Source organism: Artemia sp. Qi Xiang Cuo, chromosome 12, assembly GCF_049724085.1.
Source record: "Artemia sp. Qi Xiang Cuo chromosome 12, ASM4972408v1, whole genome shotgun sequence".
NCBI lineage: Eukaryota > Metazoa > Arthropoda > Branchiopoda > Anostraca > Artemiidae > Artemia > Artemia sp. Qi Xiang Cuo.
In genome coordinates this window covers 57834849-57860108 of record NC_142805.1, presented here as the reverse complement: position 1 = coordinate 57860108, position 25260 = coordinate 57834849, and the positions used below count along the sequence as shown (strand labels likewise).

Here is a 25260-nt window from a genome sequence, read left to right as displayed (position 1 = left end):
AAAAAAACTAATCTACAGACAAAATAACTTAAACGCATATTATAAAGTAAGAATTTTGTTATGTTATTCCGTCAGAAGAACCACAGCCCAAGGGCGTATCCAGGATTTATTTTTTCGTGGGTGATTTTCGTTTGGGTGGAGGGAGGGGGTTGCAAACGTTCTTTACAAAACACATCAAAATTAGTCTGAATGCATTTTGCTACTTTTATAGGTCAGACAAAAGTTTCAGGGGGTTCAAATCCGGACCCCTTCCCCCCTGGATACAGCCTTCTCACCGCCAAAAATCAAAAAAAGTCCGTAGGAAATTTCTATTGATGTGTATTAAGGGGGGAGTTGAGTGTAAAGTTAGTTATAGCACGTTACATGATGTTTCAGTTATACTTTGTTTCGTTTTTTTAACCTCTTCTGAGGCTAATGTGATTTTTGGGGGGTTTTGTTTGATAATCCCTTCTCCATTTTATGTCGTGGCATTTGGAGGGGATGTGCTTATGTTAAGCTTTTCTCAATAATAGATAATTCACATATAAATCACAATAAAAAAAGAATTCACAGATTAAGATACAAAAAAAGCGGTATCATTTTAGTATAAGAGCTCTTCTTATACTACCCAAAAAAAAGCTCTGCTACCCCCCCCCCAAAAAAAAAGGAAAGAAAACACCCTTTCTTGGTATTTTCATTGAAAAGAAGCAAAATTGTCATTAATGTACATTGGAAAAATTATTCCGACGTCATTCAATTATTAATGCTACACAATATCAGATCTTAAGGAACGATCAAATATCTGCTTAGAAGTAACGATGTGGACATTGGTTGTGTGACTGACAAGTAGATGCGGTTTCGGCATTATCTGTTACATGCAAGAATCGCTAGCAGGATACAAAAAAATTTACCCCCCCCCCCCCTGCATACGACCTTGATTGTAGATATTCCATTATATCAGTTGAGACCATTGTTTGTACCCCAGAGGCAGTTTTAGGGAGGGGATAAAGGGGGCACTTGCGCAGGGCACATACATTTCAGATAAATAATCCAACGGTTATAATCATTTTGCACTTTTTGAATTTTTTATTAAAATAGAGGGCACAGTTGGCAGTAAGTATAAGCAAATTGAAGGTGTAGATCCGATTTTTTCTATATCTTCATCACCATTCCATGAAAATAATAGTATGTAGACTGAATTTTATTTATTTAGACAGATCTAAATAAATGGAACATTTTGCTAATAAATCAGTCTGAAAATATTTGGGAGAAAAAGAGGGGGGGGGGATAAAACAAGATTTTTTCCCGGCCACAAGAGAGGACAGGACTACCCTCCCCCGTATGGTGTTCACACACCCTAACTGGATGTATAAAACCGATATTTGCGAATTTTCACTGACGAAGAAATGGTGAAGTTTAGTATTTGTAAATATTTAAAATCCGAGAACACGGAAAAAATTAAAATTGAATAATTATATTGCACCAAATAGAATAAAAATAGCGTGAATTAAGGTTGAAGTGACCCAGAAAACCTGTTTAATATATTAATTATCCAGGAGGGGGAAGATAGGCTGCTTTGTGAGTTAATGAGGTCTAGGACTCCCCGTTATATTGTGGCAATAGGAAATTTTGTATTGATGGGAAGGATGTCAAATGAAGTGTAATTTTTCTTTAGTATGTCTTTTTGTATATGGCTTTAGTTGGCTTTTAAATACAGATTATTATTATAACTTTTCGGTATAGGTAGATAGACAGACCGGTTTATTTTAAATGCCCTGGGGCCGTATACAAAAAATGTATAAAAAAGGGAAATCCCAAACAAAACAAATTACAAAGCACCCAAAAACAGAATATAAAGCAAAAGAAAAAAAAACTAATCTACAGACAAAATAACTTAAACGCATATTATAAAGTAAGAATTTTGTTATGTTATTCCGTCAGAAGAACCACAGCCCAAGGGCGTATCCAGGATTTATTTTTTCGTGGGTGATTTTCGTTTGGGTGGAGGGAGGGGGTTGCAAACGTTCTTTACAAAACACCTCAAAATTAGTCTGAATGCATTTTGCTACTTTTATAGGTCAGACAAAAGTTTCAGGGGGTTCAAATCCGGACCCCCTTCCCCCCTGGATACAGCCTTCTCACCGCCAAAAATCTTCTTCAAACAGCCTACCTCATTTAGGACACCAAAGACTGAAGAAGGGCCATCCAAGATAGTAATAAGAGCATCATTATTCATGGTCCCAATATCAATTATTTCAATACCTTCGTCCATGAGGCTTAGCTTCTGGAATTTTAAGAAGTTTTGCAGAAAGAAAAACTGAAGTCGTTCATTGGCATAGTTGATGCATAATTGCTCTAAGCTGTTTTTTAATAACGATTCAAAGCCATAGACATCCAGAATACCTGTTTTATATCAAACAAACATCAAAAGAATTAGAAACTGTTTTTTTTTTTTTAAGATTAAATTAAAAAAAAAACTACACACAAAAACTCGACACAACAAAAAACTTAACCCTCCTTAAGCTGTCGCTTGCTTGGAGTATATAAACCCCTTAAACATACAAAGAAAGTGACAAAATCCTGCGCTTGTACAGCTCCTGGTAACAACAATCCATCCTACCAATAATTTATTCCATTTAGCGACATACCCAAGAAACCCTGCTTCAACCCAACAAGCAATTAAACAACTTTTTCTATCCTTTTTTTATCGAGAACTTAAATCCAGTTTAACTGAAATCCAGTTTAACTGTACTTCAAAAATCATATTACTGGAGACAGATTCCTATAAGATCTTAATAGAAATCAAACGAATTCGCCAACTTTTTTCAAGATTTTGGGAAATTATTCCGAACATTCGGCACAATATGAGGTATTGAAAATAAGGATCTGGTTCAAACAATTTGAGGTGACATTAAAATTAGCATATCGTGTAGTATAGTTCTGCACTTCAGAATATTTATCAGAAATAAATAAATTTAGGAAATACTTAGAAAACACATGGTAAAATTTTCCAAGACCCATTAATCTATTAATCTAATTTTCAATATACTAGTGAAAAGTTTTTCACTAACATTTTCTTTAGAATTCACTAGGGCACAGCGTTATATAAAAGAGGAAGAATAAAAAAGGAGAACATAATTGTTGACATAATTGTTGACTAATCCCTGTATAAAAAAGGAAAAAACCTGTGAAGTTGAATAATGTGTCATCACTTTTTATTTCAGCGGGTAATCTTATGTTTAGCTATTTTTGACCTAGATAAGTGTTTTTTTGAAAAAATATCTATCACGAGCCCAGATAGACCGAGTTGGCATTTCGGCGTCCGAAGTAAGAAAAAAAAACACAACAAGAAAGACAAAAAAAATAGTAAGGTAAACAATCTGACATCAAAAACCAACAAACAAGTGGTTCCAAACAAACCTTCATTTAAAGTGACTAAAAAATACATTAACAAATCGTATTATGTTATAACGACACGGAATGAATCATTAGTTGAATAAATTAGATCAAGGCGTCACGTGATAAAATGGTCGAAAAAGAAGTCATAGTAGGTAAAAAAACATTAAAAAGCAATAAAACTAGTTGAAATTGAAAACAAAATTCTAAAGTTAACAAACACGACAAAAAGGGAAGAAAATGGAGACACAGGTTGAAATAGTAAAAAGAGGAAAACCATCAGATTTCTCTTATTAAATTTTCATTAATTTAGAGAATAAAAGTTTTTTTCATATAAGGAGATAAGGCAGCAAATGAGGACAAGATAGGTACTGCTACTAGCAACTCACTGCAGCAGCAAACCGCCTGAAGTCAACATAGCTGCGCACGCTCCCCCTCCACCCAATCTATTCAAAGATCACCCTTTACCTCCTCCTAAGAAGTTTCAGTTTCCTCTAAACCCTCCTTTACAACCTCTTCCCACATATTCAGGGACGACCTGCTTTTCGTTTATCCTTAAATGGATGACCAAAAGATCGATCTTTAGCCATCTGTCAACCTTCAGCCACAGAACGTGTCTTCTAGCCCTCTCAACCTTTCCCTCATTATAGCCCTAGAACAGCATTTTTCGTACAGCTTAATCTTTGGAGTAGGTTAGTCAAACGATTACCCAATATTATCCGTAGACAATTCGTCTGAGGATCATGTAACAAATCCTCCCCTGTCTTCCCAAGCGCACACGTTTCCATACTTGACCACTGTCACCATTCTAGCTTGCAATATTCTACTCTTAATTCCAAGACTTATTTTCCTATTCTTCCGAGCTTTTAAACACCCTGGGTCATGGCTATTCTACTTTTAACACCTTCTTTTCACCCACCCTCTCTTCTAAATAATACTACCCAGGCAAGTGAAGCTATCGATTTAACCGGTTTCGTACAAAACAGGCATGGGCTGAGCCAAAGGCGGATGACTTATATTTCGTTCAAATCATGGATATCTTCCCATAGCTCCTATGAGGCATATATGCCTCTGGAACAAAGGCTCAACAAGTGAACAAAGGCTCAAAAGATTTATAAGCAACAACCAATTCAGTTATAACCAACTGAAGAACAAAAGGATAAGCTTTGTAAATATGATAAGGAAGTGGTGAGGAATGAATACTAATTTAAGCTTACTTTTTATTACTTTTATTATTGTAATATATTATTTAATATATAATATTAAATATATTGTAATATATTAATATAATATATATATTACTTTTTATTTTTGTGGGGGAGAGGACTAAGGAAATCAATACTTTATCATCTATCATATGCTGTGTATTATTTCATTCTGCGTTGGATGGCTTTGTTTACTTGTTCTTACCGTGCAGGTAAGTATGATAATAGGTAAGTTAAGTTCGTTAAGTTCGGCAGGTAAGTTCGAATAGGGATAAAATCCTTTTAATAGACAGTGATGATGATAACAGTGATTGAAATTCACAAAAAATTACCAGATATTTCGGTCACATATGCAGTGACCGTCATCAGTAGTAAAACTACTGAGTAGACAATTTTACTACTGATGACGGTCACTGCATATGTGACCGAAATATCTGGTACTTTTTTGTGAATTTCTATCACTGTTGTGTCTTAGTTACTTTTAATCACAGCTTTCCCAGGAAAAACTATTTAATTTGGCCAAAAATAAGAAAGTATCAGAATGAACTTATTACAAACAGAAAACAATTACCGATAACATAATTACAGAAAACAATTACCAATAAAACTGTCTGTAGTCACACCGCTTAACTTCTTGTTCAACTGGTCAATTAGCCAACGAAAAAGTGTTGAATAGATGAGTCTCATCAGGCAGTCCCGTCTACTTATGCACTCTGCCTCTGTTTCGCAAGGACTGAAACCAGAAGCACAAAATTAATTTTTGTGAAGCACGAAGCAAAGAAGCACGAAAAAAATTTATTCCCTATAAAACCGGGGAAGGGTGATACAATGAAATAAATAAGAAAAAGAAGAAATAAGAGAAAAGACATAAAAATACAAATAAAAGGTAAACTAGTACTTGAAGTATGACAAAGAGAAAAAAGAAAAATAAATCAAATCCATACACCGGATACTTTTTTTAGTAAGTGTACTAAAGATGTTCCAAAAAGGGGAATAGCAAGAAAAATGACACATCCCACAACATCCTCTGAAGGCTTCAAGTTACTACCCTTAGAAGTTCACAAGATATTGTAGATATAACATTTTAAAACATGCATTCAAATATTGTTTTGATTTAGTTTAACATCCCCCTCAACATACCCTGAAAATTTCGTCTTAATACCCATAGCCGCACCCTTCTGACAACCTGGAGACACTCACAGCGTCTTTTTCAGTTAAATATCCCCCTCAACATTGCCTTAAATTTTCAACTTAAAACCCTTAGCCGTTCCTGACGTATTGCAGATAAACCCTTTTGAAAACCTGGATATATAAGTACCTTTTGATTTAGTTTAATATCCACATTAAATTTCCTGAAATTCTCAACTTAATAGCCTTAGAAGGTCCCGAGATAGCCTTAGAAGGTCCGGGATACGCCCATTTGACAATCTGGATGCAGATAGTGTTATTTGACTCGATCCAAAATCCCCTCAAAGCTCCTTGAAAGTTTTAACTTAATACCCATAGCCGTTCCTCAGATATGGTAGATACATCCTTTTTACAATTTGAATGCACATAGTATTTTTTTTATTTAGTTTTAGTATCCCCCACAGAATTCACTGAAAGTTTCAATTGAATACCCTTAGAAGGTCAACTGAATACTCCTGAACTATTGCAAAAAGGCCTATTTGACAACCTGGATGCACCTACTGTATTTTGATCTAGTTCAAATCATCCTCAAAACTCCATGAAAGTTTCTTATTGATACTCTTAGCTTTTCCTCACCTATTGCAGATATACTTTTGACAATCTAGACATATATAGTGTTTTACATTCTCCTAAATTTTTAATTCAACAACAACAATTTCAGTTCAATATTCACTTTGATATTTCCTAAGAATATCAACTTAATACCCTTAGCCGTTCCTGAGTCATTGCAGATACGCACTTTTGACAACCCCCAGAGGTATATTCAGAAATATCTCCCGAGGTATATTTGCTAGATCAGTTTAATCGTGGCAAGTTTACCAATAGACATTTACTCAATAGACATTGGTGCTCGTGCAATTTGATACATGTAATCTTTCTACATAAATATCCATGTAAATATATAGACGATGAAGTGGCAGAAAATTAAAACATCATTATTTCATACTATCACCAAAAGCACTGAGGGCATATAGATATACCCAAACATGATTGATTTCTTTTTTGAACCTGCAAGACATAAGGGTCAAGACACACAGGGTCGAAAGATAATACTTCTAAGTTTGGTTTTGTTTCACCCCCTTCTTCCAGAAAAATCCTCAAAATTTGTCACCAACACCGAGTCGAATTTACTGGTATCAGCTTTTTAGCCCTTTTTTTCCTTTTATTAATTACGAAAGTTACAAGAATATGTAAGTTTTACTTTATTAATTATAAAAACAAGTTAAATAAGTATACTTGATACAACATATTAAGGCAAAAAAAATTACAAAGTATTCAGGATAGATATTGACTGGAGGTCATTAGCAAAAAAATAGTAAACAAAAAGAAACTGTCTAATAAAGCTTAAAGTATATTTTTTAAGAAAGAAAATTTATAAAAAAAAAACTTTGGTTTTTGGAGGACTATAGGGCGAGTATGAATAGATTCGCAAGCTTTAAACCTTTTTTCACAGCTTATCTATCAATTCAAAAAACAATTACAAAAGTGAAATTGTGTGTCCGCTTACCTAAATATCACTCCAGCCCGTTTATCAAACGTCCCAGCCGATATTTTTCTAACAGTCAAACAATTTGCAAGGCTTCCAGCATCAACACCGGCTAATTTGCAAACAGTCAACCATTCTTCCTGGTCCTCGTTGACATTCCAAATTTCATTGAAAGAAAAACCTACGTTTCCCAAATTTAAGAGGATTGCCAAAATTCCGAGAACACTTTTAAAATCAGAATCACTAAAGCCCAATTCAAAGAAGGCTTGACGAGTCTCATAAAAGTTTTGGGCATCATCTTCAGTAGGCTCAGAGCTAATTATTTTAAAAGACCCGTTTAAATAGAGAGACTCTTTTTCCGACTGTGAGAGGCCAGCGACAACCTGAAAAAGTCAGAATCATAGTAAAACAAGAGGTACAGTAAAAAAAAAGGCAGTAAAAAAAGAAGTAAAGAATAGAATTATAGAATTATATGCAAAAATACCAATTAACAGATGCATAATTATGCAAAAAAGCATAGGAAAATTCCAATAGGAAAGATTTTCTTAAATATCGTTAATTCTGCAGATTATGGTTTTTGTTATTGTCCTGACGTGTGGGGACGACCTGCAGCGCTTCATATGCTGCATTTGGTAAAGTTTAACGATCTAAATGATGCAAGATTGGGATGAGGTATGGATAATGGAAATAATGAAGAATAATTGCCAAACTGGTATTCGAGATGTAGGGGAGTATGTTTATTTGGCAATGCGCCAAAGACAGACTTTCTTGGGGAATGGAAGATCGCCTGGATAAGGAAGATTAATTTTATATATAATGAGGTGGAGTTATTATTTTATTGTGAGTTTTTTCATGTTTTCGTTTACTTTGTCGTTTTTTGTTTGCTTTGTTGTTTTCTTTGGCATTTTAATCAGTCTTTGGTTTTTGATCTTGCACTTACTTTTTATTATAAGTGGTGGTAACATGTTTCTATGGTTATCACTGCTCAGAAGCAATTGGCCAAATTTTGCAGATAAAACTAAAGCGACACTCGTGAAAGGAGGGTAGTTTTAGGATGGATTATGCTGGTTCACAACCTGCATAAGCGTTGTACAGAATTACTTTGACAGCTCTTTTCCGCAATGTCTCAAGTTGGTTACATAAGTAACCTTTCTATTGTCTTGAGGGCCTCACATAGGATAGGCGTATTCTGAAGCTGGTAAAGGTTAGTGTGCGTTTTGTTGTTATTCCTTCTCAACCATGCCTATGTGACTCTATCATTGGAATATATCACAGCAATGTTTTTTTTTTAGTGTCATAGAAAATTTTATTGTCTGTAGTTCAGGGTAGCATCAGGTCTGATAGATGACAAATGCTACCATTAACCTTCTGCTATCAAAAACACGGAGTAATAGACCATACACCAGTTCAACGTCCCTATTTAACTTCATATAATCGACAGTGTTAATAAATGCCACCCAGCCAATAGCTAATCTGAAGAATTTAAAGTGATACAAACACCGCTTTAGAGTTGGCAGTACCAGTTTCCCCAGAGAGTGGAAATGAGAGCAATCGAATAGTTTTTGGATGCTCACAAGAGAGTGTGTATTACTTTTTCTCAAAGGCAAGCGACAATATCTTGTTGCAGAGATTATTTGCGGACAATAGTTTTCATTAAAAAGGTGACAAATTTTACATTAGTAGTTTCGTCAACATGCCCTCTTTTGTCTCCCGCTCGGGAATGAAGTTGAGACTTTAAGGAAAATCTATTGTTTTTTGGGAGGAGGGGAGGGGCGTAAGGAGACTTAGAGTCTTGGGGAAGGGGGAGGGCTATTTTTTCTGCCTATATATCTATATTCTTAACCAATAAACAAATCTCCCAGTAGATTTGCCAAATCATTGCACTTAAAAGAAAACGTGCCAATTCATCCCCCAGAAGACTGCATATTGGGCAAATTGGTAGTCTATTTGGAAAATTAAGATCCCTCCAATTTGTTATAAGTGATAGACAATTTGTGGTAGAGGCATGGGAAGGCATAGTTTCTTACTGAGTCAAAACACTGAAGACATTTGGTTGGGTTATATCCCCTCATGGAAATCATGCACCCTTGGGGCAACGATTCATTACCTTGAGGCAAGGCAATGGAAGTTTAGGGTACAGAGGGGCCCTCATTTATGCCTAATGTGCGGTGACGTAAATCCTGTCTAGCTCTTCATTTTGTCATTGTATTAGTTTGCAGATCTTGGGATAGACCTACAAACGTCTTATTCTATGTTTAGTGTGACAATATTTACCATCATGGTTTTCAGTAACCCGCAAGTTCATTCTCATTGCAAGAGCAAGGATCTAACGGAGTATTCCCGATTTATAGAGTAATTTCGGTTTGTGTCCCCCACCACACCCCAGTCCCCTCCCAGCTGATATTTTGAGCCTTACAAAACTGGTTCAAAAGTAAAATAAGCCTACATGATTAAAGCATTTACAGAAACAGATCATTTTTCTTTTGTTTACCTTTGCCTTTATGGTACTATATGGCTCATTTTCACTGTCATTTCGACTTGACTTGGGCAAACTGGCTCAAAGTCCCCCCCCCCACCCCACAATTTTGACGAAATTACAACACTGTACGAGCATCCGTTTTATTATTCTTATTTATTTATTTTTTTAATTTATTTTACTTAAATTTACTTATCTTATTATTCTTTTGGTTCTTAATTATTTTTATTATCCAAGTCTTTAAGTCATGACTAGTTCACGCTCAGCACAAAATTAAATTTTCATCGATTTTGCTAACAGTTTCATTTGAGAAAACGCTTTTCAAAGAAAAAAAAACTAAATAGGATTGTGGATAAAAATTTGAAACTTAAAATCCCCATACATGAGTGCAGGTATCTTAGCTACTTTACTTTTAGCGGAGAGAAGACAAAGAAAAATTCTGCCCGGTATCAATGAACGGCGGGATGACTGAACTTGTACAAAAAAGACCAGTCCGCGGCGCCCTGTATTGCGATGTTCAATCAATCTTTTCCCGACGAAGCCCTTGTCGGCAAAAGCTACTCCAAGGGTCTAGGTCATTCCTGGATGTCAGCCAGAGAATTTTCCTCTGGCTACTAGGATTCAGTTCCCAAGTTGGAAGAAGATCATAAGTAAGGATACTATGGGGCAAAGCGCTGGTTCTGGGATATAGTACCAGTTTGATAACTGTCTCCTGGGCGCTCCGAAAAATGAAGGAAGATTTGCTAGATGGTTTCCAGAGAGATTGCCTACGAATGGTTTTGGGTATCCGCCTGACTGACAGTGTCACAAAAAGTAGGCTGTACGAAAAGTATGGTTCAATCGCACTTTCCAGGGCTATAATGCAAGAAAGGTTGAAATGACTAGGGCAAGTTCTGTGGATGAAGGATGACAGTTTGCCAAAGACTGTCCTTTTCAGCCAACAGTCTAGGGCCCAACGAAAAGCAGGTCGTTCCCAAGAGTGGGAGGATGTCGTAAGGAAAGGTTTAAGGGAAATGAAAACTTCCTGGGAGGATTTAAAAAGAGAGGTTTTGAATAGATTGGGATGGAGGAGGAGCGTGTGTAGCTGTGTCGGCCTCAGGCGGCTCGATGCCGCAGTTAGCTAGTAATAGTAGTAATTGGTAACTTTTAGTATTGACAGGTTGGTTCGATGCGGAATGCTCCGGTGCCTTAAGAATAAAATGTCCCATGGTGTCCCATGGACTGGTAACTGTTTAGCAACTATTATTAAGCTCCATGACCTTGAAATGAATAAGTTTTATTGTCAATATTATAATCGTCAATATTATAATGTCAAAAGGCCTCCATAAAATAGTTTTTCAGAATTTTGTTAAAATTTAATATAAACATATTCCTTTAGATTCTGGAAGAGAAGAGTAATATGAAAAAGGCTTGAGAAGGGCATACAAACATAAAGATACGCTAGTCGGTTATTCTGTGATCAGTAATCCGCAAGTAGCGTATGGTCCATGAAAATGGGACAGTATGTCCGAATACAGAACTAAATCTCACAAACTTCGAAGGAGAAAAAACAATCTTGAGAACTTCCTCGCTGAGAAGTTTCTCTTACAAGAATTCTTTCTCTCTCACACACACACTTTCTCTCTCTGTTTACCCTAAAGGTACATTGATTTAGATAAAAGTCATTATTACGTGTCTAGATGGCGCTATAATTCACATAATGACACAAAATATACCTGGTAAAATATATGAAAATTTCTTTCTCCGGTTGCTTGAGACGACACCCTTGTCTGTTCTAACAGGTACGATTTTATCTGACCAGTTGCCAACTTTCCCTTAGAATAATTTAATTTCATTAGTTTGCCAAAACGACTACTATTCGAATTTCTTATGGTTTTTGCGTTCCCAAATGACTCCAATATTGGGTTTGTCAAGCAAATTCGGTCTTCCAAAGTATGAATCTCCTTCTCACTGAACGATTCGATGGTTGCCAAATATTGAAGCAGGTGTCTTGCGGAGCAGGTCTAAATAATAATAAAAACTAAAGAAAAGAGACTAAATAAGAATTTATCAAATCAGTAAAAATTCGATGAAAGCGTTTTGGCGCGCAACTAGGATTAAATTTCGGGTTGATCAAGCTTATTTTGGATGGAGCGTGGGTTTGAACAATGGATAGCAAGGTATATAGATATTTGTAGTTAAAAATATATCTTTATATACAATCTTTATGATTTTACGGGGTCTTAACACCACGAAAAATATTTTATAGACATCTGAAATACAAGAAATTGACGTACTTTCAAGCTTAAATATAAAAATGAAACCACTAAACGAATAAACAAATGAAAAACAACAAAACTGTAATAACTTTGATTTTTCAGACAGAGTGGAGGGGGTGGGGTGTACAAGACCGTATCGAGGGGGGTTATGGGGTTAGAACCCCCCCCCCCCCCCCCAAAAAAAAAAAATGTTTTTCCAACTCGTAAAAACGTAACAAACATGAATATAAACAAATTTTTGATGCGTTTTCTAAATAATTTTTTGTAACGCCCCCGCCCCCGAAAAAAAAAATCCTTTATATGACCCTGGGGGGAGTATTTATAAAATTCAATTATTTCATTTGCATTTGTATTTAACTAAGCTAATGGAAAGATAAGCTCAAGAAACTAGGTCTAGGGAATGATAACAACAATAAATACGAAAACAGTAACTAGCACAAAGATTGATATGCTGTGAAAATTATCGATAATATATCATTGTTAGTTGACTACTGGAGAATAAAACAACAAGAAATTTGCATTAAGCTGCGATTTTAAACCCTTTAAGCTGACGAATTTACTACAAATGAAAAAGCTCATTATTCCTAAACTTTTTAAGTACCAATTGAACATTAAAAAGAATTTTGAATCAGAAAGAAATTTATTCGTTTTAAGCGATAGATGGTCCTATGAGCATCCACCACCATGCAATCGACACACTCGGAGCAAGCAGGCCTTCAGATGAGCTGGACATTAAAACACGAGGTTGAAACCAAAGAGTGTGGGTAACTTATAAGAGTGGAAACTGGCGCTAGAGTCGATAATAATAAACGCCATCTAGCGTTTGGTGACAGTTGTAATAGTTTTGTAATAGTTATTCTTTTGGGAACTGAGATAAGACACTTATTACTACACCAATTTTACCAACTATAAAAATTAAATTAATTACTTTTGTTATTACATTGAAAAAATGCCAAGTATCGCCAAACGCTAGATGGCGTTGAGGTTTAATTCCAGTTCTCACTCTTTTATATAGTCTTTGGTTGAAATATAGCGAAAAGGGTACTTTCAAAGAAGCCTCTTCCAACCCTTCAGAAACATTCGAAAAAATACTTTCTATTTTATTAAGGGCGCTTTTCCTAATTGAAAGCCTTTCCCCGATCTAACTTTGAATTATATTACCCTAATCGAAATTTTAATTCAGGAAACATCTGTGCTCGATGCAAGAGGATTAGCCCTATTCCAATTGAATTTTAGCATTACCCCAGGTGCCAAACGCCTGCATTAACTTTCGCTTTAAACTCTTGCAAAAGGGAAGTACTTCTACTTTATTATAAGATAAAAAGTGAGATAATTTTAAAATCAAACCTTACTGAAACATTACTGCAATTGGATTCAAAATCTTAATAGTTATTTCAAAAGGAGCCATGAGACTTTAATTTTTTTTAAATAAAACATTTTTTTGGGGAAAAAAATAACATCGGCGTTCAGAACCGAGGCGACTTTAAGATCGAATTTCATTATCAATGATTAGGACCGTAGTACAATGTGTCCGCAATTTGTGCAGAGACAAGTCAAAAGTAAATCGACTCTTTAATAACAAAATGAATCCGAAACAAAGTTTTTCAGAGTCGCAAGAACCGCAAAAATGAAATCTGATGGTATGAACCAGCTAAGTGAAAACTTACATCATGTATATCTTAAGAAACTAGGAAAAGCTTGGAATTTATTTTTTAATGAAAAAGACACCTATTCTTATTTTGTATAATATGGTTGTTTAAGTTCCAACTTTACCAATAAAAAATACCGATTTTACCCATGGATTACCTATCCATGGTACTTTCAATTATCTTATTGATTAATTAGTTTATATATCAGTTTGGTATAACTAGTGATTGTACTAATTAGTTTATAGTAATTAGTTAATTACTAAATTGGGCAAATAGATAATAATGATATTGGTCTTTTCTTGCCATAAAATTGTCAGAGTTGGTAATTATTTTCACATTAAAGGATTCGTGGTCTATATACACCTAAAAAAAAGAGCTAGACAAATAGAAGAATAACGCAAGAGCAAATTACCTTCCCAGCCCCACTGTCGCCGTTGACGATGATGGCTTGGTTTTTATTATTCCATCTCAGGCACTTCAACGCCTTCTGTGCAATTCTATAGATATGCGGATCTGGAGACGAGCATTTCTGGGGAAAAAATTAATCAATGATTGATCATAAAATTAATCAGTTGATAAAAAATTAATCACTTTAAACTGTTAAAAAGATATTGGTTCTTCTCTCAAATATTCAAACATTAGTTCAAACAATTCGATATTTTCTTTAATTAATTATAAAAATAATTTTCCATTTAAAAACGTTCAGAAAGTTAAAAACAGAAAAGGAGCATTACGTCATAATTCAAACTTCCAGCGAACCGATATTACGTTGCATGAATAAATGAAACATATGCCGAATAGAAGTTCGAATGAATAATCACATAAAATACAAAATGGAAGATAACGAATAGATTAGATCTTAAATGAATAGAAATTCAAATTGATAATCTAGACAATTTAAAGAGCCATGAATGTGTTTTGTTCGTCAGAACATTATCAACACTACCCACAAATAAAATCACAATTCTAATCGATGTTTACAATTTACAAATAAACAGCAATTAGAACTGGGACTACCCCCCCCCCCTCAAAACAATTCTCAATACCAGTCAAGGCTACAAAAAACTAAACAATTTAGTTTATAAATATACAAATAAATAAATAGAAATAAATTTATTACAATGTGATTAAATAAATTTATAATATAAATTTTATTTTATATATAATTTCATAGTAATATTTTAATCGTATAAATAAAGGTACAAGTCTAAAATTGGGCCTGTTGATGATGAGGAAACATGTTAAGAAAACAATTCTTACTTCATAACATGCAGAATAATTGTAGCTTACACATACGCACTTTACTTTACCCCAGACCTCCTGATGTGCAAATATTTGGCCCAAATAATATATTTCCCATGTGATTTACAGTTTTTGATTTCGTCACAGTCGATTCAATTTACGGGTACACGGGTTGAAACAAAATTGACGCATGACAAAATGCACGGGAAATATATTATTTTTTTGCTATATATTTGCACATTAGGGAGGGGGTAGGGTATAGTGGAGCTGCAGTGGAAATCTATTAACTACAAGTACTATGCATATTATGAGGTAAAAATTGTTTCTTACCATATTTCCTTCTCTACAGCCCCAATTCTAGACTTATACCTAAATAAATTTGTAAACTAATTAAACTTATAAAGTAAATAAATCATTTACTATTTTAAACTGACAATTTTTTTTGTCTACACGTTTCCTTTTTATTCTATTTGATTACATAAAATTTTTAATTCTATTTGACACAGAAAGTTGATGGCTAAATAACACTTCTAAAATGAATGCCAGAAATCTTTTGAAGCAATCGCGAATCAATACAACCACTTTTTTTTATTTTTTGTTCCCTGTCCATATCTACATACCCTATGAGCTTCGACCCCATCGGTGAAAAAAAAACACAAAAAAAACGTGGATATTATTGTACTATGTAGTTGCGCAACCATTTTTTTCACTTTCTTTACTTTCACTTTCTTCATTCACTTGACGAGGGGAGTCTCCCTTGGTTTAGTCTACATGCATTGTAATTTAAAGATAATTGAAGAAAAAAAAACTGACATTATTTTTGAACTCACATATCGATCAGTCTTTTAATCTGGAACGATAAAAAGAATCAAAGTCAAATATCCCTTTTGATCAGGGTTGAGCAAAAATATTGTAATTCCTGGTTGACTGGCACAAAAATTGACCCAATTTTTTGGGGGCTAAAACGAGGGTTTAACTTGACTCCGGGATTTACGGATCCCAAATTTGGTCCCTAGTTGTTCAGAAAAGTGTTGGTGCTTTTTCGGGCGAACCAAATTATCGGACTAAAGAAGGTTTAGTCCTCAAATTTCCTCCCCCCCCCCTCAAAAAAAAAGAATCTAAAGTCGCGAGGTCCTACTACTCCTTTACCCAAGTTTCAAATCGATTCTCAGAGCAATACTACTACTAACAACTCACTGGAGCACCAACCTGTTGACACTCCTTCTCAATCCCAATCTATTCGAAGCTTCCCTCTTTACACCCTTCCAAGAAGTTATATTTAAAATATTTAAATTTCATTTAAATATTTTTTTCCAACCTCTTTCTGAGGCAACCTACTTTTGTTTGGCCCAAGATGGTTGACCGAAAAGAACGACCTTTGGCAGTCTGTTATCCTTCATCCATAAACTTGTCTTATGCCTTTTCTTACTATAATTCTAAAAAGTGAGATAGAACCACATGTTCCACATAGCTTAGTGCTTGAAATACGGCCAGTCAAATGGGTACCCAAAATTATCCGTAGACTATTCCTCCGGAAAACATCTAACAAATACTCCTCTGTCTCCCGAAGCACCAACATGTCAGAACCATATTTGACCACTGTCATCACTATAGTTTCCACATCATACTGTGAAAAGACACCCTGGGCATTAGTTATTCTACTTTTAACATCTTCACTGCACCCATACTCTTTAATAATAATACCACTTGATGTATCTTCCCGCTACTTAACATCACCACTTAACGTTCATTTACTCCTATCCAAGAGATTTAGCCTTTTATCCAGGTTGCAATTTTCATGCAACTTAAAGCGGAGAAATTCTTATGGCCTCAGGAAAAGCAATGAGTCCTACCAGTGCATGTCAGGGCATAATACATTTCCTCGGGTCTCCACAAAGTGCTTAACCAGCTTAAAACCGACAGAAAGAAGTCCCTGGGGACCTCCAATGAATGGAAGCTTCAGACAATACTGGACCCATCTTGACCACATGGTTTCCCACGCTTGGCGATGCTCTTCAATCAAGAAGAGTTGACGGGTACACAATCAAACAGTTCGTGGTAACGAACTTACTAAGGAGCTACCCGGCGCAATAGTAACCGAAACTCTAAAAAACGGAATTTTGATACCAATAGATACATCAAAAGAATCGGATTTTTATGCTGATTTCAAATATATAGGTTTCATCAAGTTTAGTCCTGCTATTCAAAAGTTACGCGCCTGAGAAAATTCGTTATTTTTGAAAAAAGGGGGAAACACCCCCAATAAGTCAGAGAACCCTGCTGAAGAGGTTTCAAGCTCCTATCTGCAAAAATGTGGAATTTTGTAATTTTTGCCAGAAGAAAGATCACGGATGAGTGTTTATTTGTTTTTTTGTTTCTTTTCCCCAGGGGTGATCGTATAGACGCAGTGGTCCTAGAATATCGCAGGAGAGCTCATAAGAACAGAAATTAAAAGTTCTAGTGCCACTTTTAAGTGACCAAAAAATGGAGGGCAACTAGGCCCCCTCCCAAGCAAATTTTTTCCCAAAGTCACCCTATCAAAATTCTTAGACAGTTATTACGTTCATCATGGTAAAAAAATATAATAACTATGTCTTTGAGGATGACTTAATCCCCCACAGTCCCCGGGGGAAGTGCTGCAAGTTATGAACTTTGCCCAATGTTAACATATAGTATTGGTTATTGGGAAGCATACAGACGTTTTCAAGGGGAATTATTGCTGGTGGTGGGGGTAGGGGGCTACGTGGGAGGATCTTCCCATGGAGGAAGGGACATTGCTATGAAGGGGCACCGGATTTCCCAGCAATACTTAAAAAACGATCAGAAATTAAATTTAAAAAAAAACAAGTTTTTCAACTGAAAGTAAGGAGCAACATCAAAACTTAAAACGAACAGAAATTATTACGTATATGATTGGGTTCGCCCCCAAGTCAATACCTCGCTCTTTGCGCTAAATTTTTTCTTGTACTTTCATAAGAGCTATTTATACTAATTAACGGCCTTTGTTATTAAGGGGTCATTTTTAAAAAATTGGAACAAAATTCGAGCTTTAGCGTAAAGAGCGAGGTATTGAACATGGATCGAACCCCCTAATATACGTATTAAAAATATATAAATGTGGAAGTTCGTTACGGAAGTTAATTCGTAAGTTACATATATTAATAAAAACGTTCATAAATAAAATTAAAGAACTTTCGAGAAAGCCATTTAACCAAAAACAAGTAAAATTAACATGCAAATTTCGTTTTAATTATTCATGTACAGTGAGCCAAAATCAGAACCTGCATTAATTCAAAAACGTTCAGAAATTAAATTAAAAAAACAATTTTTTTTAACTGAAAGTAAGGAGCAACATTAAAACTTAAAACGAACAGAAATTATTGCGTATATGAAAGGGGCTGTCCCCTCCTCAACGCCTCGCTCTTTACGCTATAGTTTGACTCTTTCTCACAACTCTATTTTTCAAAACAATAAAAAAAAACTTAAGCGTAAAGACTGAGGCGTTGAAGAGGGGACAGCCCCATTCATATACGCAATAATTTCTGTTCGTTTTAAGTTTTAATGTTGCTCCTTACTTTCAGTTAATAAACTTGTTTTTTTTTTTATTTTATCACTTTCAAGCATATTACCTCCATCTCATTATATATTCATGCCCACAAATATCATACTACAATGAGGAGGCAGCCCATAATAGATAATATAGATGGATAGAAGGTTTTGAGTCCAAGTAATCCAGCCAAAGAAATAAGCGAAATCCATAAATATTATCAATTAACCGGAATCGAGAGCAACTGTCGTTTACTAGGCTACAATTCCTTGTATGGGCACCACTCCTCAAGGTCATTCTGCAGCACCATTTGCAGTCACGGTTCTAGTTAGGCGAACTTGAGAAATGTCAACCCTGACACCAGTATGGGTCAGGGAGGCAGGGTTTCACGTCCAGGAATAGGGACGGAGGAAGAAGCTTATGGTAGGGCAGAGACCCCAAACCATCTCTGAACACCGGAACAGCTTCGACCTTTTTTACCCAGCCCATCCTTGTCAGGGAGAGGATATGGTTAGATACTACAAATGCACTATTTCGATAAAACCGAGCTCAAATAGTGCTTTTCAATTTACCTGACCACTTTTACCGAGGATGTATTCCAAGTTCTATTGAGGCTCATGGCACAAAATTTTTATGACCATGTTCTTCGCAGGAAGTTGTTGGGGAAAACGATAAATTAAAATTATAAATTGGTGGCATATTTGTTCTTACTAAGGCAATGCTAGTGCAAGCCCCTGACCATCTATCGATACTTTTTCTTTTGCAGAAAAGTAATTGTACTCCTAAATAAATAATCACAGTTAGGGTTGCCACCACGGTCAGTTCCTTAAGTGCTACAATTGTCCAAATTTGCGTACTACACAGCAATTTTCGGCGCTACAATTCAAAAATTTTTTGTGCGACACGAGCATGGTCCGTTTCAATGTACTTAAATTAGTTTTAGGTCAGTTTTTTAATGTTATTTTAATATAAATGAGTAAAAAAGTATCCTGAGCTGATCAGAGCGCTGAATGGGAAAATGCACGTCCACACGCATATCCCGTATTTAAATGTATTTAGATTGTTGTCATGCATAAAGAATGTTTTGACAAACAAGTTGATGTGAGACACATCATGTAATTGCATTCTATGTGTCTATATTTTTAATTTGGTCAAATAAGATAAAAAGAACTAGATTCAATGTTGTAGGTGGTGCAAACGATAAAATAGTGATAAAGTAGCATTTCCGTGCTGCAGGTGGCAGCCCTGATCACAGGATCAAGTCACCTGAGACCATCACAGTTGTAAAAGCTACTTCTGTTCTGCTACATTCAGGGTTTTATTTTTCTACCCCTCATGAAGATCTAGCTTCCTTTTAAATATTGTCTGCTAACCTATTCTGAATCCATTCAAGAACGGTATATTTTTTGTTTGGCCACAGCCGTATTTTCGGCTATGCCACATTTGTATGACAAGCCATTTTCTTATTCCCAAAACTGGAACTTTCGGCATGCTACTTGTATTTTGCTTGACAAGAAAGGTTTAACTTGAGCTATTCTTAGCGATTAATCATTCAGCTATACTTAATAACATTGATATTTGGTGTTGAGCATTCCAGAAGAAATAGAACATGTAGAATTATTTATAATAGTTAAAAAGGAAATAAATATTTACCCTAAGATTTCCCAAAGAGCAAAAGATTGTTTCTTAATAATAAAAATATTGGTTTCTCAAGTTACCCAAAAATAAAAGACTGGTATTTGGTTTTGAGCATTCCAGAGTAACTAGAAAATGTAGAGTTAATCTACATTTAAAGGCCTCAAGTACCAGCAAATGAAAAATCGGCGAAAATTTGATTTCACGAAAAGTACCTATTGTTTCCTGCTTAAATGTTTCTCTAGCATTAATCTATCAAGATTTTCATTACCAGCTTTCTATATCACTTTGCAGCTGCACGAATATGAAATTCAATGCCATGGGCCAACACGGGTATGAGTATCTACATGCAGATTTAGTTTGTTAGTCTTTTTGGCCAAAAATTTGATGCCCAAAAACGGGTTTTCGGTATTTTCTTGATCATCAATGTCGAAACTTCCTACTACAAATGGTCCACTTGAAGCAATACAGAATTGTATATTTTTACTAATAATAAATTCCTGTAAACATTTTGATTACAATACTAAAGCTCCATATAATAGCTATACCAAACTTTGCTGTGGTCTCAATCAACTCTGCCTTAAGGTATAAGCTCTGAAAGAAGCAATTTTGCGACAAGCCTGAAGCACCAAAAGAACAAGATGTTTATATCATTGTACTTGTAAATCTCAGACCTATCCGATCACAAACATAGAATTATGATATTGCTTATACTTTTCCTTAGAGGAGGATCTAAATTTGCTTAGAAAATAAGAAAATTGTCCGTTATTTCAGCGATTTTCAACCAATTTTCAGTACATCTTTAATACAAAGACTCTGTAAATCAAATTTCAAAAATTAGATCCGATAGATGGATAGAACTGAATCTTAGGTAAGGAATAACAACAAAATTTTCAGCTTTCTACAACTACTAACAACTCTGAAGCACCAAGCCGCTTGAGGCCAACACAGCTATGCACGCTCCTCCTTCATCCCAATCTATTCAAAGCCTCTGTCTTTACACCCTCCAAAGAAGTTCCCAGTTCCCTTTTCGCCTTTCTTAGATACACTAAAACCATTGGAGAGCAGAAAAATTATATAATACCAATACTTACACTGGGAATATAAGAATTAACAAAGTCTAAAGCATACTAATATATAATGTTAATCAAAGGACTAGAGCAGAGTATGGGTAACTGATAAGAGTGGGAACTGGTGCTAGTGTTAACAAAAAAAAATACTATCAACGCCATCTAGCGTTTCGCAGCACTTAGCATTTTTCTTCATTGTAAAAAAAAAAATTAATTAAACTTGTGCAATCGGTATAATTAGAGTAGTAGTAATAAGTGTCTAATATCAATTCCTGACAGAAAAATAATTAACAAGCTTGAAGAAATGCCAGGTATCGCCAGAAACTAGATGGCGCTGATTTTTTTTAAATGTTGAAACTACCACCAGTTTCCACTTATCAGTTACCTATACTCTTTGGCCTGTAGGACAAAAGCAGGTGCTAAAATTGCTTATGTGCACTTTCAATTTTGGTATTACTTAAACAGTTTCTGTGGGGTTTTTTTTTGCTTTTTTTATCAATAACACAACTAAAAAATGCCCTTTTATAGACATACCTTTACATTATCTATATAAATAACAATTACCTTATCTTCACAGCTAACCTTGTAAATTTGTTCAAGACCATATAAGCTTGGCACATCTTTTAAAGGGTTGATGGCAACTAGTGTAGGACCTGCCCAAGTGTAAAAATTGCCTCTCTCATATCTATCTGAAAGTTGCTTGATGACTAGAGAAAAGAAAAAAATATAATTTTATCAAGTAAAATTAAAATTCCATTGTTTTTAAGGAAATACAAACCAACACTTTTTAGAAACATTCTAATGGAAAAATACTGCACTTGGTGATAATGTACCAGAAAAAAGTTAAGTTTACCATAAGCAAAAAAAAAGAAAAAAAGAATACAGCACTGCACTTTTACAGTCCCTACCAGTGGTGCCGATCTTCGTTTCATGGCCCTTCAGCCAGGAAGTGCAATGGGGGATTGGGGGCCAGCCATCCTGTGCTTTCGCACAACCTTCCTATTTGCCTTCCCTAGTTTTCTCCAGGTACCCATTTAGCACTGGGTCAACTCTGGCTGGGCTTACAGAGTCGAAAATATGTGCTTACTGCTCTTTACGCTGAAGTTTTACTCCTGTTTAAATACTTCTTTTTCCTTTTGTTGTGATTATTATGGAAACGTTCTGCATAACTTCATACCCAAATGCAAATTCTAGGACTACTATTTCAAGGATTATTGAACCATAGTTTTATATCATAACTTGGGGGAATTTATTTTGTGAGTGTAATTTACTTTTGATGTGACCCGAGTGATGGAGTGAGCTCATCTACTTTCAAGTCCAGGCTGCACAGCATAGGTACTATACAGTAACGAAAATTTCTGCCTTCTCCATTAAATATTTTTGGGACACAGCATGTCTTGCACACTTCTTCTTGACTCCGCGTTCGCCTGTGCGCAGTGACGAATTGAGGTAGGAATATAGGAGACCTGCTTTTTGATGTTTTCTATGAATGACTTCAGTTGTACTATATCAGAAACGCCATCAGTCTTACCCCAGCATTTAGTTATTAAACTAACGGGTTCGTTGTCGCCATAATCGAAAAAAAAAACGTGTCTCCTTGTCTGTTAATGTATTGCCGTCACTGGTGCAGTAGCTGCAATTGTTCCTCTTGAAATTCACGTGCTTAATTTTTTAAAAAGTAGACCTCCTTGCATTCGCAGTGCTGTCTAATATTTTGAATTCCATCTATAAATAATTCCATCGTTGTAAATCCAGGACTTGGAAGCTTTTCTTTTAACATCCGACGTTTCTTTTCAATATTATTTATTACTATGAAGTTTTGCCAGAGAATCCTTAGACAACTTTACAACAACATCAGGTCTTTCAAGGAATGCTTTAATCTGTAATTTTGATATTTTCCATCTCCCGATAATACATTCGTAGAATATTTCGCAGTTTACCAAGAACTGCTTTGGACTTACCATAATTTTGGACTTAGGATATATCCCTCACAGTGTTTATTTTGTTTGAAAACTATGATTTTCCATCCTAGATTCAACAAGCTTCTTGAAAAGTTGGTTTCTCTTATGCTTAATTGACTGATAAGTTATGTTTAAGGTTTGTGGAAGCGTGTGACTAAAGCTCCTAGCCACTGACTTGCTTGCATTTATATAAAGTCTTAATCTTTGATGGTACTTTTTAACTTGATAGTTTTCATCTTGATAGCGTCTATTTTCTTGATAGCTTTCATCGCTGTTTACTAATTATTCGGATAATATGTGTTTCTCGATAGCCCTAGTCTGCAGAATATCTTTTGTTTTTCTCTCTCAATTGTTGCTTGATAATCTTTCTCTTAAAATCTTGATCACAAAGCAACTTAGTAACCACTCTTATGTATGCTCAAGTACTGTTCCTTTCAGCGGCCTTTTTAGCTCTTTTAAATCTGTGAAGGCATTGTTAACACTAACCTTGACTACAACTGCAACCACGATTATATACGTTACTTATGATTATATACATTTAACGCGTTTTTAAATTTTCGACTACTATGGGGCGTGGTTCGTTCTTTAGTAGATTGCAGCTGTCGCTGCAACCACGATATAATATACATCACACGCAGAAAAAGTGGCTTTTCGGCTTTTCTTGGACGGATGACAGATTACATAAAGGATCTATCCGGGTTGCAGCAGTAGCTAACAACCTCGTAAGAGACGATCATGTCCAATACTAAGAAATATAATAACCCATAACTCCTAAAAACCGCTTTTTGCCAGAAGAAAGATCACGGATGCGTGTTTATTTTATTTTTTTTTCCCAGGGGTGATCGTATCGACCCAGTGATCCTAGAATATCGTGGGAGGGCTCATTGGAATGGAAATTAAAAGTTCAAGTGCCCTTTTTAAGTGACCAAAAAAATGGAGGGCAACTAGGCCCCCTCCCACGGTCACTTTTTCCCAAAGTCACCCGATAAAAATTTTGAGATAGCCATTTTGTTCAACATGTTCGAAAATATTATAAGTATGTCTTTTAGGATGACTTAATCTCCCGAAGCTCCGGGGGGGAGGGCTGAAAGCTATGAACTTTACCCAATGTTAACATATAGTATTGGTTATTGGGAAGTATACAGTACAGACGTTTTCAGGGGAGATTTTTCCTGGTAGTGGGGGGGGGGGTAGTTCAGGGACGTACGCAGGGGGGCCCATAGAATGATAATATTGAATTCTATCGAGGCCCTAGGAATTCCCATGCTATTTGCTTGAGGCCATAGGAACCACGTTCTATAGAGGTCCTAGGATCCGGGTTGCAGCGGTAGCTAGCAACCTAGTAAGAGACGATCACGTCCAATGTTAAGAAATATGAAAACCCATAGTTCCTAACAGAGGAGTCAGATCAAAACAAAAAGTACACCATTAGAACCGCCTTGTCCGAAACCCATGTATAGGAAACTTTCTGTCCCTTGGCTTGAACAGCAAGGGAAATATATTGACTTGAAAATCTAGAAATGTGACAGCTTCAACAACATTCTGCCTAAACGGGATATTTTTTTCTTTTTTTTTCTTTTTTTCTTTTCCACAGATAGCTTGGCACTGGAACATCGCAGAGGGTTGTTCAATAGCTCATTATAAAGGAAATTAATTGGGTTAAAAATCTATAGTAACTAAAATAAATTATTTCTAAAAGAGAATAAATTTTTCCACCAAAAACTGCATTTTTGATTCTTTTCACACTGCAGTCTTTCAAACATAATCGTATACCAGCGGTAGGATTTGAACCCACGCCTCCGAAGAGACAGGTGGCTAACACCAGTGTCTTGGACCACTCGGCCAGGCTGCCTCTTATAATTTGGGTTGCAGCAGTAGCTAGCAACCTAGTAAGAGACGATCAGTCCCATGCTAAGAAATATAAAAACCCAAAACTCCTAAAAATAGAGTAAGATCAAAACAAAAGTACATCATTAGATCTACCTTGTCTGAAACCCTACTAGATAAATAATGAATGTCGTCATAGCTTTATATTAGATCTATGACGGGAATAGAAAAATACGAAATTATGTTGTGGTTTCTGAAGACGTCATGAAATAATATCATTGCGCCATGACGTCATCATGAAATAAAATCATTACGCCGTGACGTCATAGTTACTACTTAAG

General features: G+C 35.5%; 1 protein-coding gene across 1 annotated transcript in view; it reads right to left on the bottom strand.

Annotated features, from left to right (window-relative positions):
- The window catches only part of LOC148946330 (unconventional myosin-XIX-like), a 60353-nt gene that overhangs the window by 33831 nt on the left and 1262 nt on the right, over nt 1-25260 (bottom strand). The window contains exons 2-7 of the mRNA XM_089097666.1: nt 21696-21838; nt 14050-14166; nt 11446-11733; nt 7276-7637; nt 5180-5313; nt 2150-2382 (exon numbers count right to left, since the gene is read on the bottom strand). Coding sequence (XP_088953792.1) covers nt 2150-2382; nt 5180-5313; nt 7276-7637; nt 11446-11733; nt 14050-14166; nt 21696-21838 — 1277 coding nt within the window. The remainder of the gene's footprint in view (nt 1-2149; nt 2383-5179; nt 5314-7275; nt 7638-11445; nt 11734-14049; nt 14167-21695; nt 21839-25260) is intronic.